At 41.2% G+C, this 24,418-nt stretch overlaps 1 protein-coding gene across 5 annotated transcripts; it reads right to left on the bottom strand.

The window, feature by feature from the left end:
* Positions 1-732: 732 nt before the first annotated feature.
* trpm6 (transient receptor potential cation channel, subfamily M, member 6) lies at positions 733-23,634 on the bottom strand. Of its 5 annotated transcripts, XM_050050004.1 has the most exons (41): positions 23,509-23,634; positions 21,995-22,074; positions 21,720-21,758; positions 20,804-20,993; positions 20,315-20,528; positions 19,154-19,278; positions 18,841-19,012; positions 18,552-18,726; positions 17,932-18,055; positions 17,775-17,847; positions 17,370-17,467; positions 16,504-16,638; positions 15,778-15,831; positions 15,457-15,594; positions 15,175-15,300; positions 14,183-14,454; positions 13,760-13,988; positions 13,237-13,389; positions 12,983-13,138; positions 12,674-12,802; positions 12,256-12,507; positions 11,970-12,144; positions 10,629-10,743; positions 10,332-10,528; positions 10,080-10,212; positions 8,428-8,866; positions 7,580-8,261; positions 7,190-7,287; positions 6,933-7,035; positions 6,585-6,631; positions 6,395-6,459; positions 5,859-5,884; positions 5,700-5,750; positions 5,454-5,519; positions 5,040-5,338; positions 3,515-3,597; positions 3,238-3,443; positions 3,062-3,113; positions 2,828-2,940; positions 2,126-2,186; positions 733-2,049 (listed from the first exon to the last, which is right to left on the bottom strand). In XM_050050004.1, exons 1-41 carry the CDS (start codon positions 23,509-23,511, stop codon positions 1,968-1,970), a joined length of 6,030 nt encoding a protein of 2,009 aa, XP_049905961.1. In that variant the 5' UTR covers positions 23,512-23,634; the 3' UTR covers positions 733-1,967. The 5 variants fall into 5 exon arrangements, 3 of the variants coding, with proteins under 3 accessions (XP_049905961.1, XP_049905962.1, XP_049905963.1); XM_050050005.1 differs by lacking the exon at positions 2,126-2,186; XM_050050006.1 differs by lacking the exons at positions 18,841-19,012; positions 19,154-19,278; positions 20,315-20,528; ... (2 more) ...; positions 21,995-22,074; positions 23,509-23,634 and having other exon boundaries at positions 17,932-18,051; positions 18,552-18,571.
* Positions 23,635-24,418: the final 784 nt, after the last annotated feature.

The raw sequence follows: 24,418 nt of genomic DNA, 5'->3' as shown, positions 1-24,418 counted from the left end.
ATGACGTTTCATTGCAATGAAACATTTGGGGCTTATTTGTGTTTTCTCTTCTCATGATATTGTGAGTTTCGTGGGAGGGGTTTATCGGCAAGGTGGGCGATGGGTTTAGGGTGAATTCCACATCAGTTCAGTCAGTTCAAAGCAAATTCCTTTCACAAGCTGGAAGAACTTTTAAATAAAATGCTCTTATTTATACACAACCAATTTAAACTTTGTTGTTCGATTTGAAATGATTTTTTTTTTCTCAACCTCTGAATGTGTGAGTTGGTATAACCAGTCAGTGAATGGCCCTTTCTGAACTGGCCTTATTGAACCGGATCAGAGACCCTTAACCTGCAGTGGGAGGGAACTGTGTTGGGGGGGGTGGGGGGTAATCTCTTCTGAATGTTATGGAGTAGCCTGTTCAGTGTGAGGGGCTGAACGCATCACGCGCCTTTACCACTCCATCAACACAGAATGACATTGCAGAGCGCACAATAAAACTAGTCGTCATTCTTCGCGACGACTCGGACAAATTGCGCAGACGTTTTTAATACACTTGGTTTGAAATGCATTTCCTACACTTAGTCAAATACACTCCACCCCAAACCTCCTCCTCCCTTTCCCTGAGAAAACCTATGTGAGTGTGTGTGTGCGTGTGCGTATGAGAGAGAGACAGAGAGAATGAGATGTTTGCTCTACCAATGCTTTGTAAAGTTTCTTGATGCATTACACAAGCGTGCAATTGGAGTAGTGTTGAAAATTGTTAATTTATTGTTTAGAATGTCTTTGCGTCCCAGCAAGAGCAAATAAAACAAAATGTAGCATCTGTAACCGAAACCTGAAAGGTGCTTGGGCTACAGAACCTTTTACACAGGACTAACAACACAAAACAAAAAAAATACAATAAAATGAGACTTTTTTTTTGTTTTCAAAGTGCCATAGCTAGTGAGGAGCGGAAGGATTGGCAGAGTGGGGCGTAGATGCTTTACTGTGTGAGTTTACTTGAGAAACCAATCAAAAAAGGGGAACTCCAAGGAAAATGTGTATTTGATTACACTGGCAAACAGTTTTTACATTTTATGCTTTTTTTCATTTGGTGAGAGAGGACTCTGCTGGACTCTGAACTGAGACTCTACTACAAATCCATCAGCTCTACTGTAGTTTTTTTTTTAATTTTCACATGAGGATGAAAGTGTGTGTCTGTGTGTGTATGTATGTGTGCATTTGCATTAAGGAGAGCCGCAAACACCCACATTTGATGGATAAGCATGGGTTGAAGTTCAGAGCTATGCAGGGCCCTTACTGAGTCCTCCTTTGAGATGTATATACAATGTGAAGGTCTGAAGTGATTTTTGTTAAATTCTATATTTTATCGCTTTTGTAGACATTTTGTTGTGGGAAGAAAAAAAAAATAAAAGAAATTTTATGGGTGCATTTCTGCCTCGTTTTTCTGTCTCACACATGCACTTTGTTGGAATTTTTTTTATTTTAGCCAAACATTAAATAAATGTATTCTCTATAAATTAATTCCTAACTTTTAATGGTAACTGTAATAACAATTGTCATGTCTCTGTGTCAAAATATTCATAGAAAAGAACAACATAAATAGTGATTTAGACTTTTGTTAAGTCATGAAAAAGCAGTATGTTGTTACTGCATTTCCGATAATGATACATGAGATACAGCTTAATTATAATCCCTTCTTTAACAAGAATAATCTGCAACCCTCCCTACCTTCCTCCTGACACTATTTACTTATATTGAAAGAACATATTGGCATCCTTTGTACAAATTACAGTAATTAAATCTCTAGTGTCCAGTCACAGTTTCCTCTGAAAAATGAATCAGGCAGAGCACCAAGACAGTATTTTGTAAAAACATATGTCTGAGTGTGTACTCAGGCAGACATGTCTCAGAATGTGTGCTGGTAAAAGTGCATGTGTCTCCCTTTCTATACTTCCTGGGTCAGAGGTTACAACCCAGTTTCATCGTCCTCTTGATCTTCTTTCCCCGGTGTAGATTCTGCTTCGCTGCTGTTCTCGCAGCTGTCCGAACACTTCCTCAAATCTGAACAACAGAAACATCAGTTAGCGACATGTCGCTCCAATAACGCAGTCATTATCACAAGAAAGAGAATACTGACAGGCCTGGGAGGAAGTCCACGCATCCGGCATGAATAATTTGGTTTGATTTGTTGGAGAAATCTTGGAGAGGACACAAGAAGAGGAAGAGGAAACACAACGCACCTTTGAAATATCAAAACAACTGTGTCTGAATGTTTGTGTTTGTGTGTTTGTTTGCTGGGCTTGTTTGTTTTTGAGCACAGTTTCTTCCCGAGCAGTTATCCTCTAGATGCCGGTATCGTGCCTACCCAGAGACGTTAATTAATAGCTAATCAAAGCTAATGTCTCAGCAGCACATCGCCAGCACAAAGACATGATTAATACGTAATCAAAGGCCGTGGAGCACAACGCACAAAGCAGGGCCCACCCCCATGCCTCAAACACTACTGTTGTTATAGAAATAAACGAACACTCGCGGCTTAATTAGCTGGCTGTTGGTGTGTGCTGTCTTCATTTGAAGTTGTTGGGGATTTATCTCAGAGCCAACGTTGGCCTCCTGAGTGACGACACAGAGGTGACATACGAATACATGCTTATACACACATGCACAAGAAAAAAACAAACACAATGACAAAAAATCCTTTGTATACGCTAAGGAGTGCAAAACACATAATGGTATAGGATAAAGAAATGTATTTTTCAAGTATTTTAACACTGTTTACATGCACTCTCCCTTTCTCTCTCACACACACAAACACACAGCAATACCAAACATTTCTGACCTGCCAGGCCCAGTCTGCGGCAGCAGGCACCGCAAGAGTGTTTCTGCAGGAAACCGCTGATGGCAGCATCACCAAGGTTATCTGGACCAAAAAGCATCTCACCCCTGCTACCACTGCAACAGAAAAATAAAAGTTTTATCTTTCTCACGATACATACTTGAGATCCCTTGTTCTAACATCAGAAGGGGAAGATGTTTGCCATTAATAACCTTGATATGTTGTTGGTAACTGTACCTTTGATCGTCTGTCATGATGACTGTTGGATCGGTCAGCTCCTCTCCTACTCCTGTTAAGAAAAGTACACATAAGTAAGACAAACAACGCAACAACTTACATGTGTCCATACACAGGTATGCTGCAAACACACACACACACACACACACACACACACACACAGTAAAGAAACCTACCTTGAATATCGAGTACCAGAAGCTCTCTGCAGGAGTACTCATAAGTCCAGTGAGAAAACGCCAGCAGCATTTCTTCCAGTGAACAGCAGGGGGTGATCTCTTCTCCTGTGTTATTGTTGTACTTCCTGAAGTCACCGGACATGTTCCTCTCAATAGTCAGCCACTGGCCATTCGAATGCCAGAGGACCAGCGCTACATCTAGAAACCTAGTGGGGAGAAAAGACAATTAGTACATGCACAGACACACACAGACGCATATACAAGAGAGAACACACACCTTGGTGAGTAGTGCATATCATCAGGTTTGACTTCATTGAAGACTTGCATCATCTTCTGAGCTGCTCGCTGCTGCTGGATCTCCTTTAGGGAAGTCAAACAGAGGTTGATGATAAAGTTAAAGAGTAAGGTTGGTATTTTTCATCCTGGACCCTAATTTCCCATGTTTCTGTGTCTAAGTGGCTAATGGGAACAACTTTTTTTTGGTCCAGTATTGATCAGGGGTGTAATTCACAACTTTTAATCACGAAATAATATTAGACCAATTCTTTGGACAGCGATACAATATTTGCTGATATCAAAAAGTCTGCTGCAATACAATTTGATTTGATTCAATTCAGGTGACTTTGATCGATACAAAACCATATCAGTAAATATCCTCACTGTCAACCTTGGTGCTTACGATTATCTGCCCGGCACTTGGCCGCTGGCTCTGTTTGAATATTTAGGAAGAGATGTGTGCTTGGACGGAAATGGTTACACAGACAGGCAATGGGAATTTGACAATAAAGTTGTATCTTAATGATGATGATATGTGTCGAAGTTTTCACTTTGCATCGATAATACTGGAACGCTGATCACTGTATCATCATTACACCCCTAGTCTGAGCAAGATCACTGCAGACAGCAGCGGTGACAATAGGCTGCAACGTAACCATTTGGGGGCATGTTCGCACTGTTAATTTACATCTACTAAAAATGCTTGTTTTTGCCACTGACAGGCTCAGATTGGTATTTTAAGTGTCTGACAACATTAAGAAAAGTATGACCACAGAGACAGACCTCTTTGTTAGAGAGTAATATCTTTTTAGTTTATCCCGAAACTGCCCCAAATCACTATCACCGAAGCCACCAGACTGTGTTTAAATAAACAGTCATTTTATCATTGTAAAACAACTCTGGTTTGGTTAAAATAAACCCTTAATTTACCAAGTTAGATGTGAAAATATGCTGGCTCCATACATGCCAAAATTATTGTTTATTTAAATAGAGTCTAGTGGGTTTAGTGATGGCGATTTTGAGACTGTTTCTGGTTAAACAAAAGGGATCTTATTCTTTTTTTTTTCTTTTTTTTTTTTAAAGTAGGCCTCTTTATGGGTCATTTCCATAATGTTGTCAGACACTTGAAATAACAATCTGATCTTTCCAGTGGCAAAAACAAGCATTTTTGTGTATGTAAATTGACAGTGCAAATATGTCTTCATGTGGTTTCATTGCAGCCTGTTTGATCACTGCCGGCTGCAGCGTTCTCATTCAATACTGAACGCATGTCAAAAAAACGTTGTTCCTAATTGTTTCATTTCATTTAGACACTAAACCTTGGAAAAATAGGGTCCAAGATGAAAACTACCAAAGTTACCCTTTAAATCTGTAGGAAGATAAAGGTCCAGGAGGTTTAAAACTGTGAACATGTGGCAAATAGGAGCAATTTTGCAAATTGTTAATGCTATCAGCTTCTAGAAAGTCCTCAACAAATACTCAGTGCTTCCCTGCCTATGCATACTTCACTTTTCAGGTACACTTACTCTTAAACAAAGCTGTAGTGCCGTGCTACCAGGGAAGTACCTCTGCCAGGCCCGAACCACCTCCTGCTTGAAGGCTTTCACTACGTATACCAGACCAGGTCTGAGCACGTCCCGTTCTGCCCAGGTGCACAGCACCCTGCAGCCCTGCCGAAGACCTCCATCCAGCGAGCCCTCTTCACTGGAGAGGGGCTGCAGCATGGCAGAGAGGCCACGTGATGACCAGGAGGAGACTGTGCTGGATTCAGGGTCAGCATCAGAGGGCACTTCCTCCAGAGAGTAGATGCTCACCTCTTCACCTCCTGCAGAGAACATACCAGGAAACAGTAAGTTAGGTGCTTGGAAAGAGATGGAATTTAAGACACATATTTTGCTACGTAAAACTAGTAAAAAACAAGAAACAAACAAAAACGTTACCCAGAAGGGAAACAGGAGTGAAGGGAATGGTGTGAGCCAGTCTCATCAGATTGTTTCTCTCCATAGCTGTTAACACACAAACAGAACACAGTCAAAACTTCACATGAGCTAAAATACAGACATAATTACTCATGCAATCCCAGAAAAACAGATGCACAATTACATTAGAAAAAGCTTTTGGGATCTGGCGTACCTAAAAATGTTGATAGCCACAATTAATCAAACATAATTTTCTGCCTTTATTACCTGAATAGTGAGGATACAAATTGTCAGTGGACTGGAATGAGGAGCTCTTTGCTGCAGAAAACAAGACCATGGGAAATTAAAATACAGAAACAGTGTATCTCACAATAATTAATAAATTAACTATACAAACATATTTCATAAAAAAAAGTTCAGAAATACCTTCAGGGGCAATCCCACTCTGTAAACTGCAACAGGGACAAAAAGAGAAATATGTAGTGTGCAATCATAACAATCCTCAAGTGTTTGAGGCAGCAACCTCTGCTGAATAATGAAGCCAACACAGAAGCGCCCAAAACTGCAGTTTCTCCAACGGCCACTTGAGGCTGGCTCAAGAAGTGAGTCAATCCTCAACATTCTTGCAACATTCCCCCCCAACAACTGCACAGGGGTTAATTTTTACATAACTCACCGTTTACATTTTATTAAGGCTTAAAGTTACACATAATTAAGGGCAGGGCCACATGAGTGACAGGCTGTCTGTGAGGCGTCACCAGTAAGAGTCAGATCCACCTCTCGCTCCTCCACAACTCCATCCTCCCTGCCAAATATGACAATTTCTGGCCCCAAAAAATCAAGATAGCAATGCCAAACTCGAACGGCAGTCCACAAATAAATGGGTGACATCACAGTAGCTACATCAGTTATTTTTACACTGTCTATGATATTATGGCAGGCCAAAAGAAAAGCAGACTTACGAAGACCTGCGGCTCATGGATCTGGCCCAGCTGTTCCATGCTGAATTAGTGGAGCTCCACACATCCTGAAGGCAGATGCAAAGATAGTCAGACCACTGACGTATTACACACTTAATATATCATGTATTTTCTTAATAGTTCTGTTTCCACAGTTACTACAGTCAGTTACCACAATTCCACACAGTTTTACCTGATGGGAAAACACCTGCTTCTGCAACAAATCCATTGGTTCAAAATCTGAAACAATATTGATATCATTAATATTCAAAACTTTAAAACAAATCTTTGACTGCAAGTAACTTATAAATCGCACATTTTATTAGGTCATTGTTTCTTTTGTGTTTATTTATTCGCAAGTGATGAATTCAGAGAGGCCTTGCTTTAATGAACCAACAGGCTCTTTATCATTCTTTCATTCTCCATCTTGTCACTCTCCGTCTTGCACCACTGTGCATTCAGGTTCCATGGGATAACGTATGCTTATAGTATGACTAATTACTAATATCTGCTTGATGTAAAGAGGATGGTGAGTCCTTACTGAGCTGACTGAGGCTGGTTGAAGCCGACAAACATGTAGGTTCTCCTCTCAATCTCCGGCACCTTCTCCAGCTGGCATCAGACATATGGGACTGCATGGTTACCTATTTCCCACAGGAATTAATGAAACAGAACAACAAAGAAATTAGCAATGTTTTATGATCCATATAATATTCAGTGTGTTAGTGAGCAATCATGGAGAAATTTCAATTGTCACAAATAAAGTAAATCTTAGCAAATATGCTGTGAACATCTTACAGTATCTGGACTGCTCTCTTGTATCTTCACTGTCTTCCTGTTCTGGGTTTTGCCTCTGCTGTCTGGTACTTGAGTGAAGTCAGAGGACTTGGACCACTCTGCACAAACAAAAACATACATGATCTGTTAGAAAATGCAGCTGCATGATAACTCAAAAGCAAATTCAGTACACAAAAGTAGACATAATGTACACCCAGATTTTTAATCAGTATATTTTTTTCTGTTATATGCAGGAACTGATATGAAGAAAATATGCTGTACATCTAAATAATGTGTATCTTTGTGAGTGGTCAGTTCGACTACTTTTGCAAATATTAGATAAAGACTGACTGAAGATTTATGAGCTCACACTTGTAATAACTGATGTTGACACCTGCATTACTACGTTACCTCTGCTCCTGCTGCATTGCAGTGATGTAGCCTCCCTGAAACTCCTCCCATCTGACAAACTCTCTTTGTTTATTGGTTCGTTAAGAGATGGAAATGATCCCCTCATTGGACTGAGAGGTGCCCCTGAGAAAGCCATATTCTCCACACTGGATGACAGAGACCTGCAGCAGCCGTAGGGGCGGTCTCTGGACAGACGAGCCCACCTGGGGGATTTCACTGGTCTTCCCCATTGGCTGGAAGGTTTGGGCCGAGAACTTAGTCGGCTATCATCCTGAGAAAAGGCAGGATTTACCAAACCCTCAGAGATGTCTCGAGGGTCAGACAGCAGGACAGCGGTGCTAGAAGCTCTGGACACTTCTATATTAGAGAGCTCCTCATGTGTCCTTTTCTCCTCTTCTTCATCTTCTTCTTCCTCTTCCTCCTCTTCCATGGAAGTTTCCTCCTGATTGGGATACAGGTATGGGTCACATGTCCAGAGTTTATGATGCGGTGACTCCAGGCCTCTGGGAGAAAGAGGAGACGCGCAGCGGGACGGTCCACAGGACTCACAGGTTGTCTGATCCCTGAAACCACTGAGATGAACTCCGGCTCCGTATGACGGAGAGAAGGAAGCATGAGAAGCAGGTCTAGAGACTCCCTGGCAATTCTCACTGGGATGGTCAGGAGTACCAAACTGTGAATCCTAGGAGGAAAAAAATATTTTAAACAAAATAATTGTAACTAGAGAAGTCATTAATTAAGTGGTAGTTTTACTGATATAAAGCTGAAAAGACAATGCTAGGTGTTAAATACTCATGTTCTTTGACTTCCTACGACAGCTATTAATATGAAATGACAACAGTATGTACCTCCTTCACTCCTTCCTCTCCCTTCTCAGTGTGTCCTTGTCTTCCTCCTCTGCTCCCCCTGGCTCCAACATGGCACTCCTGTGATGTCAGTCTACTCGCCACCAGAGCGTGGCCCTTCAGTAAAGAAGGCGGGGTACTTCTACACGGCTTGGCAATGGCTCGTCTCATATTAAGTACATCCCAGTCTGCTCCACCTCTGTGCATGAGGGTCCAGCTGTGAGGGAGGATGTGCCGGGACGCTGTTATGGGTCGACATTGAGCCAGGCGTGCCTCCTTCTGGTGTAGGCTGTCAGTAGCAGAGAGCAGAGTGAGGGTGTCCACTGCCTGTGCCGAAAGGTCCTGGAGCTGACCCAGCTGACAGTCCAGCTCAGACAGGCTGTCTTGAATGAAGTTAACTTTATCTGAGACCTCACCCATCATCACGCACATCTCCTCAGCTCTAATGAGACAAATAAAAAACAGACATTCACACTGCTTCATCTTTCTTTTTACTTGCCTTAATAAATCTTCCTTACAGAGTTTACAAATCTTCCAAAATGCTGCTCCTATACTGTAAACATGGTCCAACAGATGGTCACATATTACACATATTTTAACCTCTACATTGGCTTTCTATTCATTTTAGAATTCATTTCAAAATAATGGTGCTCACTTACAGAGCCCTACATGGCCAGCCTCCATGGTACATCATGGATCTTCTGCAGCCACATACTACACTACTCTGGGTTCTTTACCCAGAGTTTTCTAAAGGTATCTTGGACACGTTTTAAGACTCAGGGAGATCATGCCTCCCAAATGGCAGCCCCTGAGCTTTGGAATAGTCACTCATAAACTTGAGGTCTTTGAACTCTTCAGACTCCTTTATTAAACAGGTACAAATCCATGTATTCAGACAGGCTTTTAGGTAGCATGTGGTATTTCATGTTTTAACTTGTGTCTTATGTCTGTTCCCTTTGTATATTTTACCTGCTGTCTTATCCTAGTTTAATTTATTTGATTTTATTTTTTAAAATGTGAAGCACTTTGTGACTAGTGTCTGTGAAAGGTGCTATATTAGTAAATTTTGCTTGCTAAACATGTTTTTCACCTTTTAATAATGATGTTAACATGTTGATGTTCATGCTCATACCAATGTCACAATGTGACTAACTTTTTAAAGCCACTAACAGACGACTTTACACAATGACGACATTCTTAGTAATACTGTATCTCACATGTAAAATACGAGTTTGGGTTGTCAGACATACACAGAGGAGTGAAACCTGTGTTAGTGGGACAGGAATACATACTCACTGGGTTGTTCATCATTATCAAAATACAGTGATAATGAGGAGAAATATGATGACAGAAGGCACCATTGTAGATGATATAGTGGAAAAATGTATTGGTTTTGGCATTGGGCACCAGTGTTTGAGCTTCTATGTACTGTAGAAACTATAACCACTTCACTGCACTACGCCAAAACCAACTTCTGCAGGGCCAACAGAGCACATATATCATTGGTTTTTAAGACATTCTTCTCAGCTTCATTATATACAGCTCCAAGTATTTCATGTTTCTATCTGAGCCAACTGCTTACACAAGCATTTACTCTGAAATGTCCACATCCTAAACTCCTGTTTTAAACAAATCAATTAGAATATCAATCCAACCTGTCAGCTGTGGCTCTGATCCTGTTAATTTGCCTGCTGTGGACATCTTCACTCTTCTCATGAAAGTAGCCCTCTACACATTTCCCCTCAAACTCATGGAGCTTCTTCAGATCTTCGTGGCCCAGGTAGAGCTCTGGTAAAGACAGGTAAGACAGGAGAGGTGATTTAATAGATACAGACACGTGCTGAGAGGTGACTCATAAGATATGTTTAGATAACTTCTAAATTAGTTTTACACAGTGCGGTACTCACTAAGCCCAGAGCATCTCTCCTCCCGCTCAGCATCTCCACTTAATCTCCTGTAGATGGCTTTCAAACCTAAGGCCATGTGACTGAGGAGGATAAGGGGTGGAGGCAGCCACGGCCTCTCCTGATAGGTCATTATGTAGCGATAACGGTTGTACTTCCACAGCTTGTTGGATGTCGATGCCATGTCAAAGTAGATGTTGCTGTTATTAAAAAGACAACATTCTTTGAAATAAACATACTCTTTATTTTAATGGGGGTCCTGCAGTGTAAAATTTGATTTTTCTTTATAAACACTCTTACTTAAAAAATGCAATGAGTATGTTGACCATGATGATATACTGGAAGAACATATAGACAGCCTGGAGGAATGCCGTGAGAAAGGAAGCAGGAGGACATGGATGGCTGTCCTCACATGCTGTTAACACATACAAACACACAAACACACACACACACACACACACACACACACACAGACTTTACACTGGTGACAAGCAATACCTTCATTTAAGGAATAGTTAGGATATTTGAAGTGGAGTTTCATGGGGTATTTATCCATGGTAAGTGTATTACAGTCAGCAGATGGTGGTTGGCACACCCACAGTTTGGAGAAGCAGGCAAGAAGACTGCCATGGAAGCTAAGCAATGTACTGCGGTGGACAGGGGCAGCAAAATATTTTAGCTACCTAAATAAATTAATATCAGTTAAAGTTTACACTATATTTAGAATATTTTCACTGTTTTACCTTGCCTTCAGATAGCCCTTTCCATCAGGGAACTGAAGCTGTTCACTATGCACTCCTCCAAGCCACCAGTCTCCTTTAGCAAAAACTGTAATTTTACGTCACAGAACATGGGAGCTGCTGGTCTACCGCTGCCTAGATCAGTTAGTTTGTTTGTGTTACTGTTTGACTTAAGTATTAGTTCAGATTCACGAAAGTCACACAATCACACAAATAAAATAACCTCTCGAGGCAGTGGTAAAACAGCAGCTCCTGTGTTCTGCAAGGTGAAATTACTGTTTTTGTTAATGAAGTCTAGTGGCTTTGAAGAGAATATAGCTAACAGGTTTAGTTCCCCGTCGGAAAAGGCTGTCAGACGACAAGGTAAAGCAGTAAAAAAAAAAATTATATAGCGTACACTTAAACTGATATTCATTTTTTTGGTAGCTAAAATATGTTTTGCTGCTGCCCTCGTCCACAGCAGTACATGGCTTTGCTTTCTTGGCGGCACTCCTGCCTGCTTCTCCAAATTATGGGGATGCGAACCACCATCAGCTGTACATAATACACTGATTTTTGATAACTAACTCATAACAACCCCACTTCAAAAAGTCCAAACAATCCCTTCAACAGTGGGAATACACTGTAAATTGTTAGGGGCATTTTACATGTTGTAAAAAGTTAGTCATCATCAAGGGTATGATTTGGTAGAGTTATCAGAGTCCTGAAACAACAAGGATAATTACCCCACTCATCTTTAGCCTGCAATTAATAACACACATTGGAATACAAATGTGAGTCAAGCCAACTCCACTAAAAACTCAAGGCAACAGCAAAGTCATCAAGGTTAAACTTGTCTTCTTTAAATCAACACTGGTTAATAAATAAATATCTAGTGTTTTCTATTTTCTGAGACACCTACGATCTATCTCCGTTGCATAGACCTCTCCGTAGATCATCCAGTATGGCTGAAAGACTATGTCTCGAGCTAGGCTCCAGGACGGCTCCTCATCTGGCGACAGGATGGCCTTCCTGGACACCCCGAAGCTCAGCAGCACTACTGCCATCATTACCACGATGAAGAACATGTTACTGGTCTAAAGAAACGCACAGAGAGAGGAGAGAGGGATAACTAAAAGAAGAAGAAGAAAAAAACACACATCTCCACTTTTTTCCTCACCAATATATAGTGCACAGTCTCTACCCACCATCTTAGTGATCATGGTGAGGTAAGGGCCAGCATACTGATTGACAGCCAGCAGATCCATCACCCTAACGAACCAGAAGATGGTGTCCAGGCAGTAACTGATGCGTCCTGCCGTCCGGTAGGGTTCAGCTTGCCAACGCAGTACCAGACCAGCCATGAAGAGTAGGATGGCAATGAAATCTGATATGTTCCAGTACTCTGAGAACCAAATCTTAAGCTTCTGGCTCAGCTTCCTTGGCTCAGACATCAGTACCTACGTAAGAGGAGTATATATTTGGTTTGTCTTTGTTTCCTTTTATTGTATCTTTATTGACACTTTTAGTAATGCCTCATGTAGAAAAATGATAACAAATGCACACACAAACACTTACAAATGATTTGTGATATTGGGATATATAAATAAAACTGACTGGACTTACCTCTCTGGTTTTCTCCACTGCGGTGGACAAGATGTAGGCTATGACCAGCCACTCCTGAACACTGGGATAATCCCCCATCTTCACCAGGACAACATAGGAGAATAACATCACAAAGGCCAAGTAGGACATCTGAAGTCGAAACAGAGACAAGAAAAACAAATTCAGAAAGTGACACAGACAAACAATACCACAGACTCCACATCAAATACAAGGAGGTACTCTCAGCCCATCAAAGTAATGTGTTTTCAGAGAGAGAAATATTTTCCATTTAACACATTTTTGCAATATAACAACATGAACACAACCTACTGTGTGAAACCAGAACTTGACAACAGGAGCTGTGTAGAATTCATAGAGTCGTGTGATCCAGGACAGACACTGCACAGTGATAGAGGATACAGTTTCTGACACTGGACCCAAACATTTGTCACTGAACGACGGGCCTTGCTCTGGATCCTGACTGCCCTGTAAGAGTAGAGTAGAGTAGGATAGGAGAGGAGAATAAATTACAAGACAAAAAAGCACAACACTAAGGCTGGATAAGTGCACTACTAGCACTTTACGGTGTGATCAGTTCCCTCGTGGACTGGTGCTGACTTCACAGACTCAAGTCCAAACAGCGCTGCCTCGTGGGACTGTGGTACATGGCACATTTCAGCTTTGCTCTTAAACTCCAGAAGCAAGATCGCAGGGGGCAGAAGGAGGCTCAAAATTATCTGAAAGAGAGAGATAACAAGTGTATTATGTAAGCTTGTAACAACTATCCAGAAACATCAGGAGGCCATACCTTCAAACATGAGCTTAGTAAAGCATTAGTTTTTAAAATAACATTAAATCAAGTGACTTATCATAATATGAAAGGGACACTGAGAGTGCTGGGCCCTCTGAGATGTATGTTCATTATGCTTCTGTATTATTTTTTTGTGTTTTTCTCTTTTTAAAGCAAAATAAATACATCATCGACTAAGACAAAAAAATCCTTGTTATGACGCTTACAATGAAAGACTAACAGTTGAAATGAATTTGAGCATAAAATGAATTTTCTCTGGTTTATCTGAAAACTCTCGCAATGTTTACAGTGTTTACCTTCACAAAGGAGTTTTTTCTCATGTTGAGCGGACCAGTCCACAGATCTGTGAGTAGGGTCTGAGTGCAGGAGTGTGAGACAAACGGTCTGTGACATGAGGAGACAGCCATCTGCAGACAGGTGAAGTGGCTCCATGCCTCCATCTCTGAAGTCAAGAGCTTCATGGCCATCTGCTCGTTCTGACGAAATGCACAGTCTAACACGTCCACTGCCAACTGACCAAACTCACTACGACAGAAAGGAGAGACATGGTATCAGCCATGCATCTATATCTATATCTGTATTTCTCCCTCTCAGACCATAATTCAAATGTTCAAAAATTATGATCGGGTCTTTAATCATTCTACTACAAACATTTATTCAGTTGCTGTTGTCCCCATAGGGTGACTACTGACATCACACACACTTACATATACACTCACAGTGAATATGTCTTGAATCGCTCTGCAATGTCGTCGTCCCAATTGCTTTGTCGTGCCTCAAAGGCCATGGAACGGTAAAGCTTACAGGCCACTGTAGCACGTGCCAGCGCTTCCTCACCGTGCTGCCACAGAAAAAGTGCCATCTGCTGACGCTGGTGAAGCACAGCCCACACGAACAGGTCGTTGAAGTTGAAGGGAACCAGCAAAGGAGTGTCACCCAGGCCAGGGCTCAATGTGATCTCTCGACTGCTTGAGGGAGTAACATTTTGCTCCTGGATGGGAAAGTTAGAAGTATGGACAAAATAATGGACTATGAAATGGAGATAAAGAAGGAGAGATGCCACAAGGAAAAAGAAAAAGTGCAAAAGGGGAGAAATAATGGGGCGGCTGTGGCTCAGAGGTAGAGCGGGTCGTCCACCAATCGGAAGAATGGCAGTTCGATCCCCTGCTCCTTCTGTCTGCATGTCGAAGCCTTGAGCAAGATACTGAACCCCAAATTGCTGCTGGTGGCTGTTCCATCAGTGTGTGAGTGTGTTAAACACTGAGTAGCAGGTGGCACCTTGTATGGTAGCCTCGGCCACCAGTGTATGAATGTGTGTGTGAATATGTGAATGTGACTCGTAGTGTAAAAAGCGCTTTGAGTGGTCAGATGACTAGAAAGGCGCTATACAAGTGCAGGTCCATTTACCATTTACCAGAATGGCAAAAAAGAGAACTGGTAGCCGGGAAAATAACACAATAATATAAAAATAAATACACATTCAAGGTTATTTTAAAGATGTTAAGGTTGCCCTTAACATCTAACAGTGCTGATTAGAAATTACAGCATGGTTTTATGATGGTTGAGCTATGCATGACCAGAGAATTTCTCAAAAAACACATAATGTATGAATTTCAATAGTTTCAATTCTGAGGTGTGGGTTTGAATGACTCAAGGTGGCTTCTTGTTGTTTCAGTGTGCATCCCATACTAAAAACAAAATCCCCACCAACCTTGGGTTTGTAGGGCTGAGCAGTTCTAAAGAAAGGCAGGTCCTGGAGACTCCTGGCCCTCGAAGAGTTTGGTATCAATCCTCGTCTCTGTTTAGACATGGAGGTGGATCTGTCCCGTCTACCCTCCTATACACACACACAACAACAAGAGTGCAAGGAGTGGGAGAGAGGTCGAGCATTGTCACAATTAATAACACAAGAAAGTACCAAGTCAAAATGTTTTTTTTCTAGGACATTTATCAAAACACAGTGGGAAAAAAAGAGAGTACTAGTGATGCTCACTTTGTCCTGCAGGCGGTTGTTGTAGGCGGCTCTGAAGTGTTTCCGTGTGTAGGTGCTGCGGTACGCTCCCCCTATGAGGTACTCTATCACCAGGCCCACGTCAATGAGAGAGAGACGGTGACCTATGGGAAGAGAAGTCTACTCACACGCGCGCGCACACACACACACACACACACACACACACACACACACACACACACACACACAGAGAAGTAGAAAATACACATACTATATACCTTTAGATATGGCTACTACAGTAAATTATGGAGGTGGCAGTGTTGTCTGTAGTGTAATATCGGCGTTCTCATTCTTACCACTCACCTGTTTCGCATCTTCAACGAGGTGGCGTAGGAAACGGTCCGTCTGCCCCTGAGGCTGTGGAGAGAAACTTGTATTATTATTCACAGAAAATAGACAAGTAAACAGAAAATACCAAATCAGAACAAAAAAAGATCTATTGGTTACTTTTCAACACAGTTGCACATTGTATACACAGCAGCAGCCCTGGGATCCTTAGCTCGTTTCTTAGGGTACTTATTATCCCAGAGTTATAAATAAATAAACAGCCTTTAATACACAAAAGATAAAGGCAATGTGGAGAAAGCCAAGTGTGAGTGCACTGATGACAAAGAGTCTTGTGATCTCAAAAGCATCCTAAAACAACAACTGGGAAAATACTGTGAATGCAATTGACCAGGAAGCGCAGAGATTATTGGTGCAAAACACTTACAGTGCATTATTGTGATTTCAATCAAAGCCACAGTTTTGGAGTTTGTGCTTCAAGAGTCGTAAACAAAAGAACTGAACTGTTTGTACGGCAAAATGTGAGCCGTGGGGAGACAAAGCAGTAAACAGTGCAGCAAGACAAACAAAAGTACTGTGGGGTAAAAGTATTTACTAAAAATATGTATATATTATAACCTTTTTATTCATTTTTTTTATTAATGTTGTATTTTATTCATGGTCAATGTGATGTGTAAATAAGGAATTGCGAGGGACAGTCACAAACATGTAAACAAACAAGATACTTAAATATATTATAATAACCGTGTTATAGAGCTCCTCGAGGCGATCCACAGTCAGGAAGCGGCTCATCGTCATGCCGTTGTCAATCAGCAGTTTGACAAAACCGACCCGGTCCATCACCAGAGCATCCAGCATGGCCTGCTCCAAGGAACCCACCTAAGTACAACATACAATTATCATACTTAGAAGAAAACTATGAAGGTATTTTAGAATATTTCTTGTGTGCATAATAGCATATAATAATAATATATATAATAACAATATTGGCATATAACTAGGCTACAGCTTGCAGCAGTGATTCACTAATTAGACCTGGCATTAACATTCATCTTAAATGATCCGATAACAAATGGACAGCGCTAAATACAAGTGTTAAGACCACCAATACAAATTGTGATGCAATCACTCAAACCACTTGCTGAGGTGATCTGGGACACATGTGACCACATGGCTTTTGTAGTGTAAACGCAAATGCCAACTGATGTCTCCCCGACAAGGACTACATCATCAATGCAGGACATGGTGGATGTTTTGGTGACTGTGTGCTAACTCCCCATAACTTGCCCAGTGTACAATAAGTTGGACAAAGTGTTGCATGACCGACCATGATTTTGCCCTATGGAGGGAAACGCGTTGATATCTACTGACAGTGACATCTCCAGCTGGACCGACACAACCGTGTTAGCGTAAGTGTGGACATAATAACTGTACACGGGGCCTTTTGACTGTCTAGTGTAAGTGATGTAAGCAGTAACAGAATATGAACACAGCTGGTCAGCTGCAGAGGCATGATACACAAGTTGTGATGTTTCTTGGCTGTCCACTTGTGTTGGATCACTGAAACGCATGTTAATACCAGGTATAAACAGGCTCTAAGTCAGCCTCACCTGCCAATGCTGTCCGTACACCATGACTTTCTGTGCAATGTCAGGCCTGTCCCAGGCTAGGGCCACACTCAGCTGCTCTGCAGGACTGGCCTTGGTGCCTGTTCATCATACAGAACAAAAAACATGCAACAGAACTTAAATCACTGCCTTTCTAAGCAACAGCACAACATTATCATGGCTGACATTCTGACCTTTCATAGCAGGGAAAGCCCAGGTCAAACATCAGTTTGAATTGTTCAATTCATGTGAACTGATAAGTCTTGCCAGTGAGTCAGCCTGCACAATAACAAGCTTGGATCTACAAATAATGCAGCAATTGTTAATGTTAGCAATTACACCTGTGGTTTTCCTGCTTTGACATGTCAAAACATCTATTGTCACAAGAAAGAGGAGAAATATATGCACCCTTGAGACTGGTTGTCAAAATGGCTGCATCAGGTGCCGTTTGGTCCTCTGCCTCTGAGTCAAAGATGGTTATCTGTTGTTCAAAGACACAGACTCGGTGTGAGTAGTCCATGGGTTGAATAGCAACATACACATTCCCAAATGGCGTTTCACTCACAGACTGTCTGTGATCCATGCACTGCAGGAGGAGACTGTAGAGCTGCGAGGCTTCTGCTATCTCTACTCCAAACACCTCTCCGATCCTGACAAGGAAGTCCTCTTTGATGTCAGCATCCAACTGCCTTAATAGAGCGGTGAAGGTGTAAGTTATAAGTCTCCTCAGTAAAACACTTGCTACATACGGTATAACATAGGAGTGGGGGAAAAATTCATTCTTAGACGCATTGTGATTCTCTCTTGAAAGATTATGTCTCAATGCAAAATCTCAACATTACAATTATCCAACACCTTTGTAAGACTAAACTGTATATTCCCAACAGCTGAACCAATCAGATGGTGAAAAATAATGGACTTAAACGTGCATTGTGTTTCCGTTCTTCCTTTGTTACTATTATTGTATTAATAAAAGATAATGGAAGTACATTCAACTGTTCATTTTAATTATGGATCATTGCAAATGCACTTTATGTATTAAAAGAAGAATTGAAGTCAAATTTTATCATGAGATGCCTTGAGATTCCCACCCCTAATAACAACACTACCAAACTAAACATTTCACACAATTAGTTAAATCCTTTACACCTTTTACTGTAGCTTCAGTGAAGTTCGCATGCATACCTGTCAATAGCGGTCTGCTTGTGTAAGAAGGCGAGCAGGTCAGCAGCCCTGCCTGATCCTTCGAACACAAAAACGGGCACAGGAGGCACACTGCTAACATAGTCCAACACAGTGGACACAATGGCAGGGCCTCCCTCCAACACCACACACACCACCGGCACTCCTTGGTTAAGTCCTACATAGCAGGGGGAGGAATGTTATATAACATCAGTCAAATCAAACCCCTGTGCTTTTCTTACCTCCTAGATGGATTGCACAAACACACACACACATTTACACATAGACTCACGAGGGTGTATCTTCTGTAGCTGGATGTGTTTCTCCAGCTTCCTCCTGAGGCCTTGCTGGCAGCCATGTTTTCCCAGTGTTCCATCATCCACCAACAGAAAATGGGAGTGGAAACCATTCAGACAGGCCCTCTTGCTCAAAGGGTTCCCCAGTGGCTGGTAGGGCCTGAACACCTGAACCATGTTGAGTGAAAGTCACATTAAGAGCCAACCAGAGCTCAATCATGATAAAACATCACACTAGTATATGTTGGAAATATTTAGTGTCAAATTGATTTAATCTCATTCAACAATACATTAGATTTTAATACTCACATCTCTGCCTACAAGGTCCGTGTTGTTGTCAATGACTCCCCATGGCGTGATGCCAACTGTGTTTCTCTTCCTCAGATTATGTCCCCCGAATGTTTTCACTGCCTCGCCCACGTACTTAGACACACCTATGTATGTAAGTATGTAAAGAGTATGTAAAGAGCAGCTGAATGCACAGCAAATATAGAATTTAACAGTATAAATAAAGAATCAGCTCACTCAAGAAAGGCATCAAACAAACCATTATGCTGCGTAACAATTAAATTCTTCTCTGTGCAAGTGCAAACAAATGGACATAGCATGCAACTGTGCCCCACAGATTAGACCCCGGGATGCTGAGAATTAATGAACTGAAGTCCTTACAAATGAACAGACCTACATGAGTTTACACAACCCAAGAACATGATCAGGTATTATCATTATTATAAGTATTTTTGCAACAGCATGGCACACAGAAATTTACATGCAATTCAAAATCAAACCTTCTGGTTACTGAACATCATACAGGCCTCCTGGTACAGTTTAAAATCAGGACCAGCCCTGATTAAACCCAGCTATGTTCCCAACAGCATACTTCTTCTTTCTACTTTCAGTATGTAATCCAGCTGCCCTTCCAAAGTAGATACTGTTGCATGGAGAATGCATACAATTGGCATTTATTACTTGGTCATAACATTGCACCTTGAACTTTGACCCTCTTGCTCATATATCCATATTTTAAACTTTTAAGTTATAACTGCATGCATTGTAGATTCTAACACGCAGTATTCTAATAACAGCAGTAAAATTACCCATGCATTTGTCTGTCATTTTGTGTTTTCATAGTTATGTCCTTTTGTTGTTATTGGTTATCTTTATGGTTATTCATGCAGCGTCTGTCAACCAGAAAAGCACGCTGGCTTGCATACTGCAAAATGCAACCAGATGCAGTAGTACACCCTGGTATGTATTGGCATACCGCATTTGACACACTATGTATTGGAATCTTCAAATACCTAGATAGCATGGGTAATAAAATGCAACATGAGTCCCATTGTGCCATCGAACAGCCATGGTGATAATGTTGGTTCTTATCAGACAACAGCCCAAGATCCAGTGTTGTTCAAGAGTAATTAGGGGTATTGACCCACACACACAGATCTTATATCAATTTATAACACCTACCTGTATTAATGCCATCAGTGAGTATCCATGCCTCTGTGCTTAGGGCGGCAGTTATTAGCCCTTTGCTGAAGGCCTGCTTGACTTTAACGGGCAGGGTAAAGTTTTCTGAGCCCCCCTGGACGGTCAGTAGCAGCTTCGGTTTCTCCATCTGCCACTCCCTTAGCATCAGTTGAAGCAGCACGTCTGGCTTTGAGTCCACAGCCAAACGGACATACTGCACAGGAAACACAAGGAACTTTTAGGGAGTGAGAGTCTTTTTGAGCTTTTCTCAGGCAATGCCAGTGTGACTGTTATGTGAAGCAGATACCATCTTAGATCATAAGTCAAAGCTTGTTTATACCACAATCAAAAGCCAAATCCTGTCTTATTCACTCCAGGACCAGCATTTACCTTCATTTTTGGAGTCATCTCTTGTTGAAAATATTTTTAGTTATCAAAATTTGTTTGCCGTAGAAACACATATACTGTACAGTTAGTAGACTCACAGACCTTGGCCCGGCAGACACGTGTGGCAGTGTCTTCAAAGTCTACAATCCCATAGGCATTGGTGGGACTGGCTTTGGTGTGGAGCTCTATGGACCAGTCCTCTTCCAGGTCCTGTCCAGGACCAGGATAGAGGGACATGGGGGAAGGGGACTCTTGCCAAGAGTGCTCCATCATCAGGCGGCCACAGCAGCATCTAATCAATGAAAGATTACGTAACTGACCATAGCATGTGTAAGGAGGTGGCAGAAATTCAGAGTAACTTTTATGTGTGTGCCTACAGAGAAACATTATTCACTTACCTTTCATTACTCTATTTGGGCTAAAATAAGCAGGTATTTGTTTGTAAAGCGCTCCTAAATAAAGGCAGAGTTGTTGGGTGAAATTTACAGGCACCTGACAAGCCTCCACCTGGCCTATTTAAGCCAGGCTGCTGCTATTCCTCCCCCTTTCCTGTCTCCCTCCCTTCCTCTTCACCTCCCTTTGTCCTTGGGTCTACATCGCTATGATTGGTGGTGGTGTTTATCATTTTACATCCCACAAAATTCACACACAGCTGTCATTCATTCATAAATCTCCTTCACTGTTGATACCACCAACTTCCATACCCTGTCTGTTTTCTCTGTATAGAATGGCAACAAAATAAATGACCTTGGCATTATTACTTTCCCTGAGCCAGTGTGTGACACACTGTAGAGTTAGTTCATTTCTAAAAACACGTCACTGACACTAGCAAGACAAAAGAAAAACAAAAATAAGGCAAGAAGAGGAAATGATGAAATTAAGGGTGTGGGAAAACGTGACACAATAATCCACACGATGATGAAACAACACTTCATTGGAAAAGGGGGGTGGGTGTGGGAGGGGAATGTACATGTGGTGACTTTGAGAATGGTATAAACACACAATTCATAAAATATACCTGATCAAGTTTTGGCATACTTGACACACAGGAATACATCTGTAAGAAACAGGAAATAACACATTATCAAATAATCACATGGTCTCTATTCCTGGAAGTAAGGGCTGAGTGCCAAATATTTTTGCTCTCAGAAACATGTTGTTTCTAGCCACTGCTGATATTATCATACTATGCACTAACTACACAGTTATCTTTTATTTCTTCTGGGAATCATAAAAACGTGTACTTTAAACAGTTCTTTGGAAGCTCATCGCTGCAATCAGATGCCAGTTTACCTATGTAGGTCCCGAGATGAGGGGATAAACTTCACACACTCTCTCTTGAAGAGGTTTTCCTCAATCCAAGACCTTCGTGACTGGAATAGGAAGAGAAAATATTTACTTCCATTACACAGACCCTGGCGCAGCTAAGCAATCCCTTCTACACTGAATTGTCAAACTCATCCCCCAGCCAAAAAAACACACTATTCCTGAGAAAATGTAATCAGTGACCTTCTCAGTGAAGCTCATTGCAGTGCCGGCAGCAGCCTACATGGGAACTAACTGTAGGTCCTTCCCCGTCATAGAAACCTGAACGGCACTCTAAAAAACACTGACGGGATGTAAGTTGTTATACCGCCATCCTCTCATTCAATTTTGCAGCAGCCTTTTCTTCATGCTTTGCCTGGTCTGTCGAGGTCTGTCTTGCCCCTGTGGTCTGTTTCCCCTACATATTTAACAATGGCCTAGCTGAGTAGGAAATTGTTGGTAGGAAACATACACACATCCCTTTCCTGAGATTAGTACACATGGTTGGGAGCTGTTGTGCTACCTCCCTGGGTGGGATTGTGTAAACACTAAACAGGGTTCTTCAGTGTAGCCGATGTAACTCAGTGTTTTTACAATAAATGTATTTTTCATGGACAATAAACCTCATTAGTTTACCATGTGCTGCAGCATTTTTAGAATTGTCACATGACTAACAATTAAACATAAAGCACTCCTTACTACTACTTCACATTCATATGATAGTTACTAATGCAGATGTATGGCAATATAGAAGAAAGTGAGTGTTAATATAGTTCCATAATAAAAGGAAATGGGCCAACATGAGACATCCCTAATAGTTAGACAAAATATTTTCATGTTTATGACATCATATATGTCAGTTTCTATCATGAATTTCACAAGAAACATAACTTCTCTTGGCTTTTCAGCTTCACAGCTGTAATGCTGTTGTTGATAATTAACCTAATTTAGATGCCATAGAATATATCTAATGAGATTATCGTCTTCTGACAGTATCTGCCATGATAAAAAAGAAGAGTTTAATATCTAAAACAGACATTTTTCCTCTGAAATGCTGTCAAGTTTAAGTATAACCTTCATAAAGTGTAAATACAGCTTGTAACGTTATTAGCTAAGTAAGTTAAATAAGTTACTGTTGGCTAACTTGATTAAAGTAAGGTAAAGTCAGTCAGTAAACACTGTGCTTTATATATATTAGTTATTTATTTAAACTATATATATACACGTTTTGCTGGAGGCGAAATTTAAATACAAAGCCGAGTACACTGGTTTAACTAACATGACATTTAGCTAACGTTAGGCTAAAAGTTTATTTTAGCTAACACGTAAATCACATCGACTTTGCTAACATTAGCTAATTGCTAACGACCGTTGATAAGTGAAGTTAGCGATCAATAAAAACCGTCAATTTTTATGTCCGTCACGACTAACTAATTACCCGCTACAAACAAGCTGGACGCTTCAGTAACGTTAAATAAAAGTATTAGTAAACCATAACTTACCATGGCTGAACACTCCGGTTAAAACCGTGTTTAGTTGAGTGTGTACATGTATCTTGAGTCAAATCACACCACTTTATTTATCATTGCTCTGACAAGGACCGACCAGCAGCCGCGGGTCCAAAGGGCAGGAAGAGCTTTGCTGAGAAGCCTTGAGGAGTTCAGGACCTCCTCCTTCAAACACACACAGGACCAACAAACAGTGGGGGTACCATTGTGTCTCTTTCCTGGTCAAAGACTACATACAGAGGGTGTCTTAATTAGTGAGAGTAGGCAAGAATGATGATACATTAATTTTCAAATGAATCTATCCTTCTGACAGCCCTCTCTCAAGTACACACACTGCTACTGGAGGGTTATAGCACCTGAAAATATATGTAGTAATCTACCTGTAAACAGCATAGCTTGAGTGCCATTGACTACATCAGATCAACAGCTGGATTATACTTAAATGTAGATGCTCTGTCACAGTGGTGCTCAACCAGGGGTTTGAGGCCCCTCAGGGCTCCTTGAGGGACCCCCAGAAAAAACAGTTTATTTTCACTTATTAATTCACTCATTAAGTGAGTCTAATGTGAGTAAGAGTCTTAAGAGTAAGGTTTCACCTACTCTACAGTTATCTCAACTATATATGTCACCTATAAAATTCTGGTCTTCAGTCATACCTCACAACCAAAATTAATTCATGTGACATGAGGCAAATTGTTATCAGATGGGGTCCGTGACATAATGTCCATCAGTTCAGGAATCCTTGACACAATAAAAGCTGCTCTCGTCTATCAGGACAGCAGAAGACTCACTTGCATTTACACAACACAATCAATTGCTTTATATGGACTGGACTGCAGCATGCATGTGTGTAACCTTTCCATGGTTCCACTTGTGTGTGCTATTAAATTTGTATTTACTGTAT

The sequence above is a fragment of the Epinephelus moara genome, chromosome 8 (assembly GCF_006386435.1).
Source record: "Epinephelus moara isolate mb chromosome 8, YSFRI_EMoa_1.0, whole genome shotgun sequence".
NCBI classification, from domain to species: Eukaryota; Metazoa; Chordata; class Actinopteri; order Perciformes; family Serranidae; genus Epinephelus; species Epinephelus moara.
This window is presented reverse-complemented; position numbering and strand designations above follow the sequence as displayed.

What these genes read in the sequence shown, in the direction of transcription:
- trpm6 (XM_050050004.1), bottom strand. An exon ending in TCCATGAGCCGCAGGTCTTC is followed by an intron (nt 5,885 to 6,394) that starts GTAAGTCTGCTT and finishes TCCCTGTTGCAG; the next exon opens with TTTACAGAGTGGGATTGCCC. An exon ending in CCGCAGACTGGGCCTGGCAG is followed by an intron (nt 2,187 to 2,827) that starts GTCAGAAATGTT and finishes GTCCTCTCCAAG; the next exon opens with ATTTCTCCAACAAATCAAAC.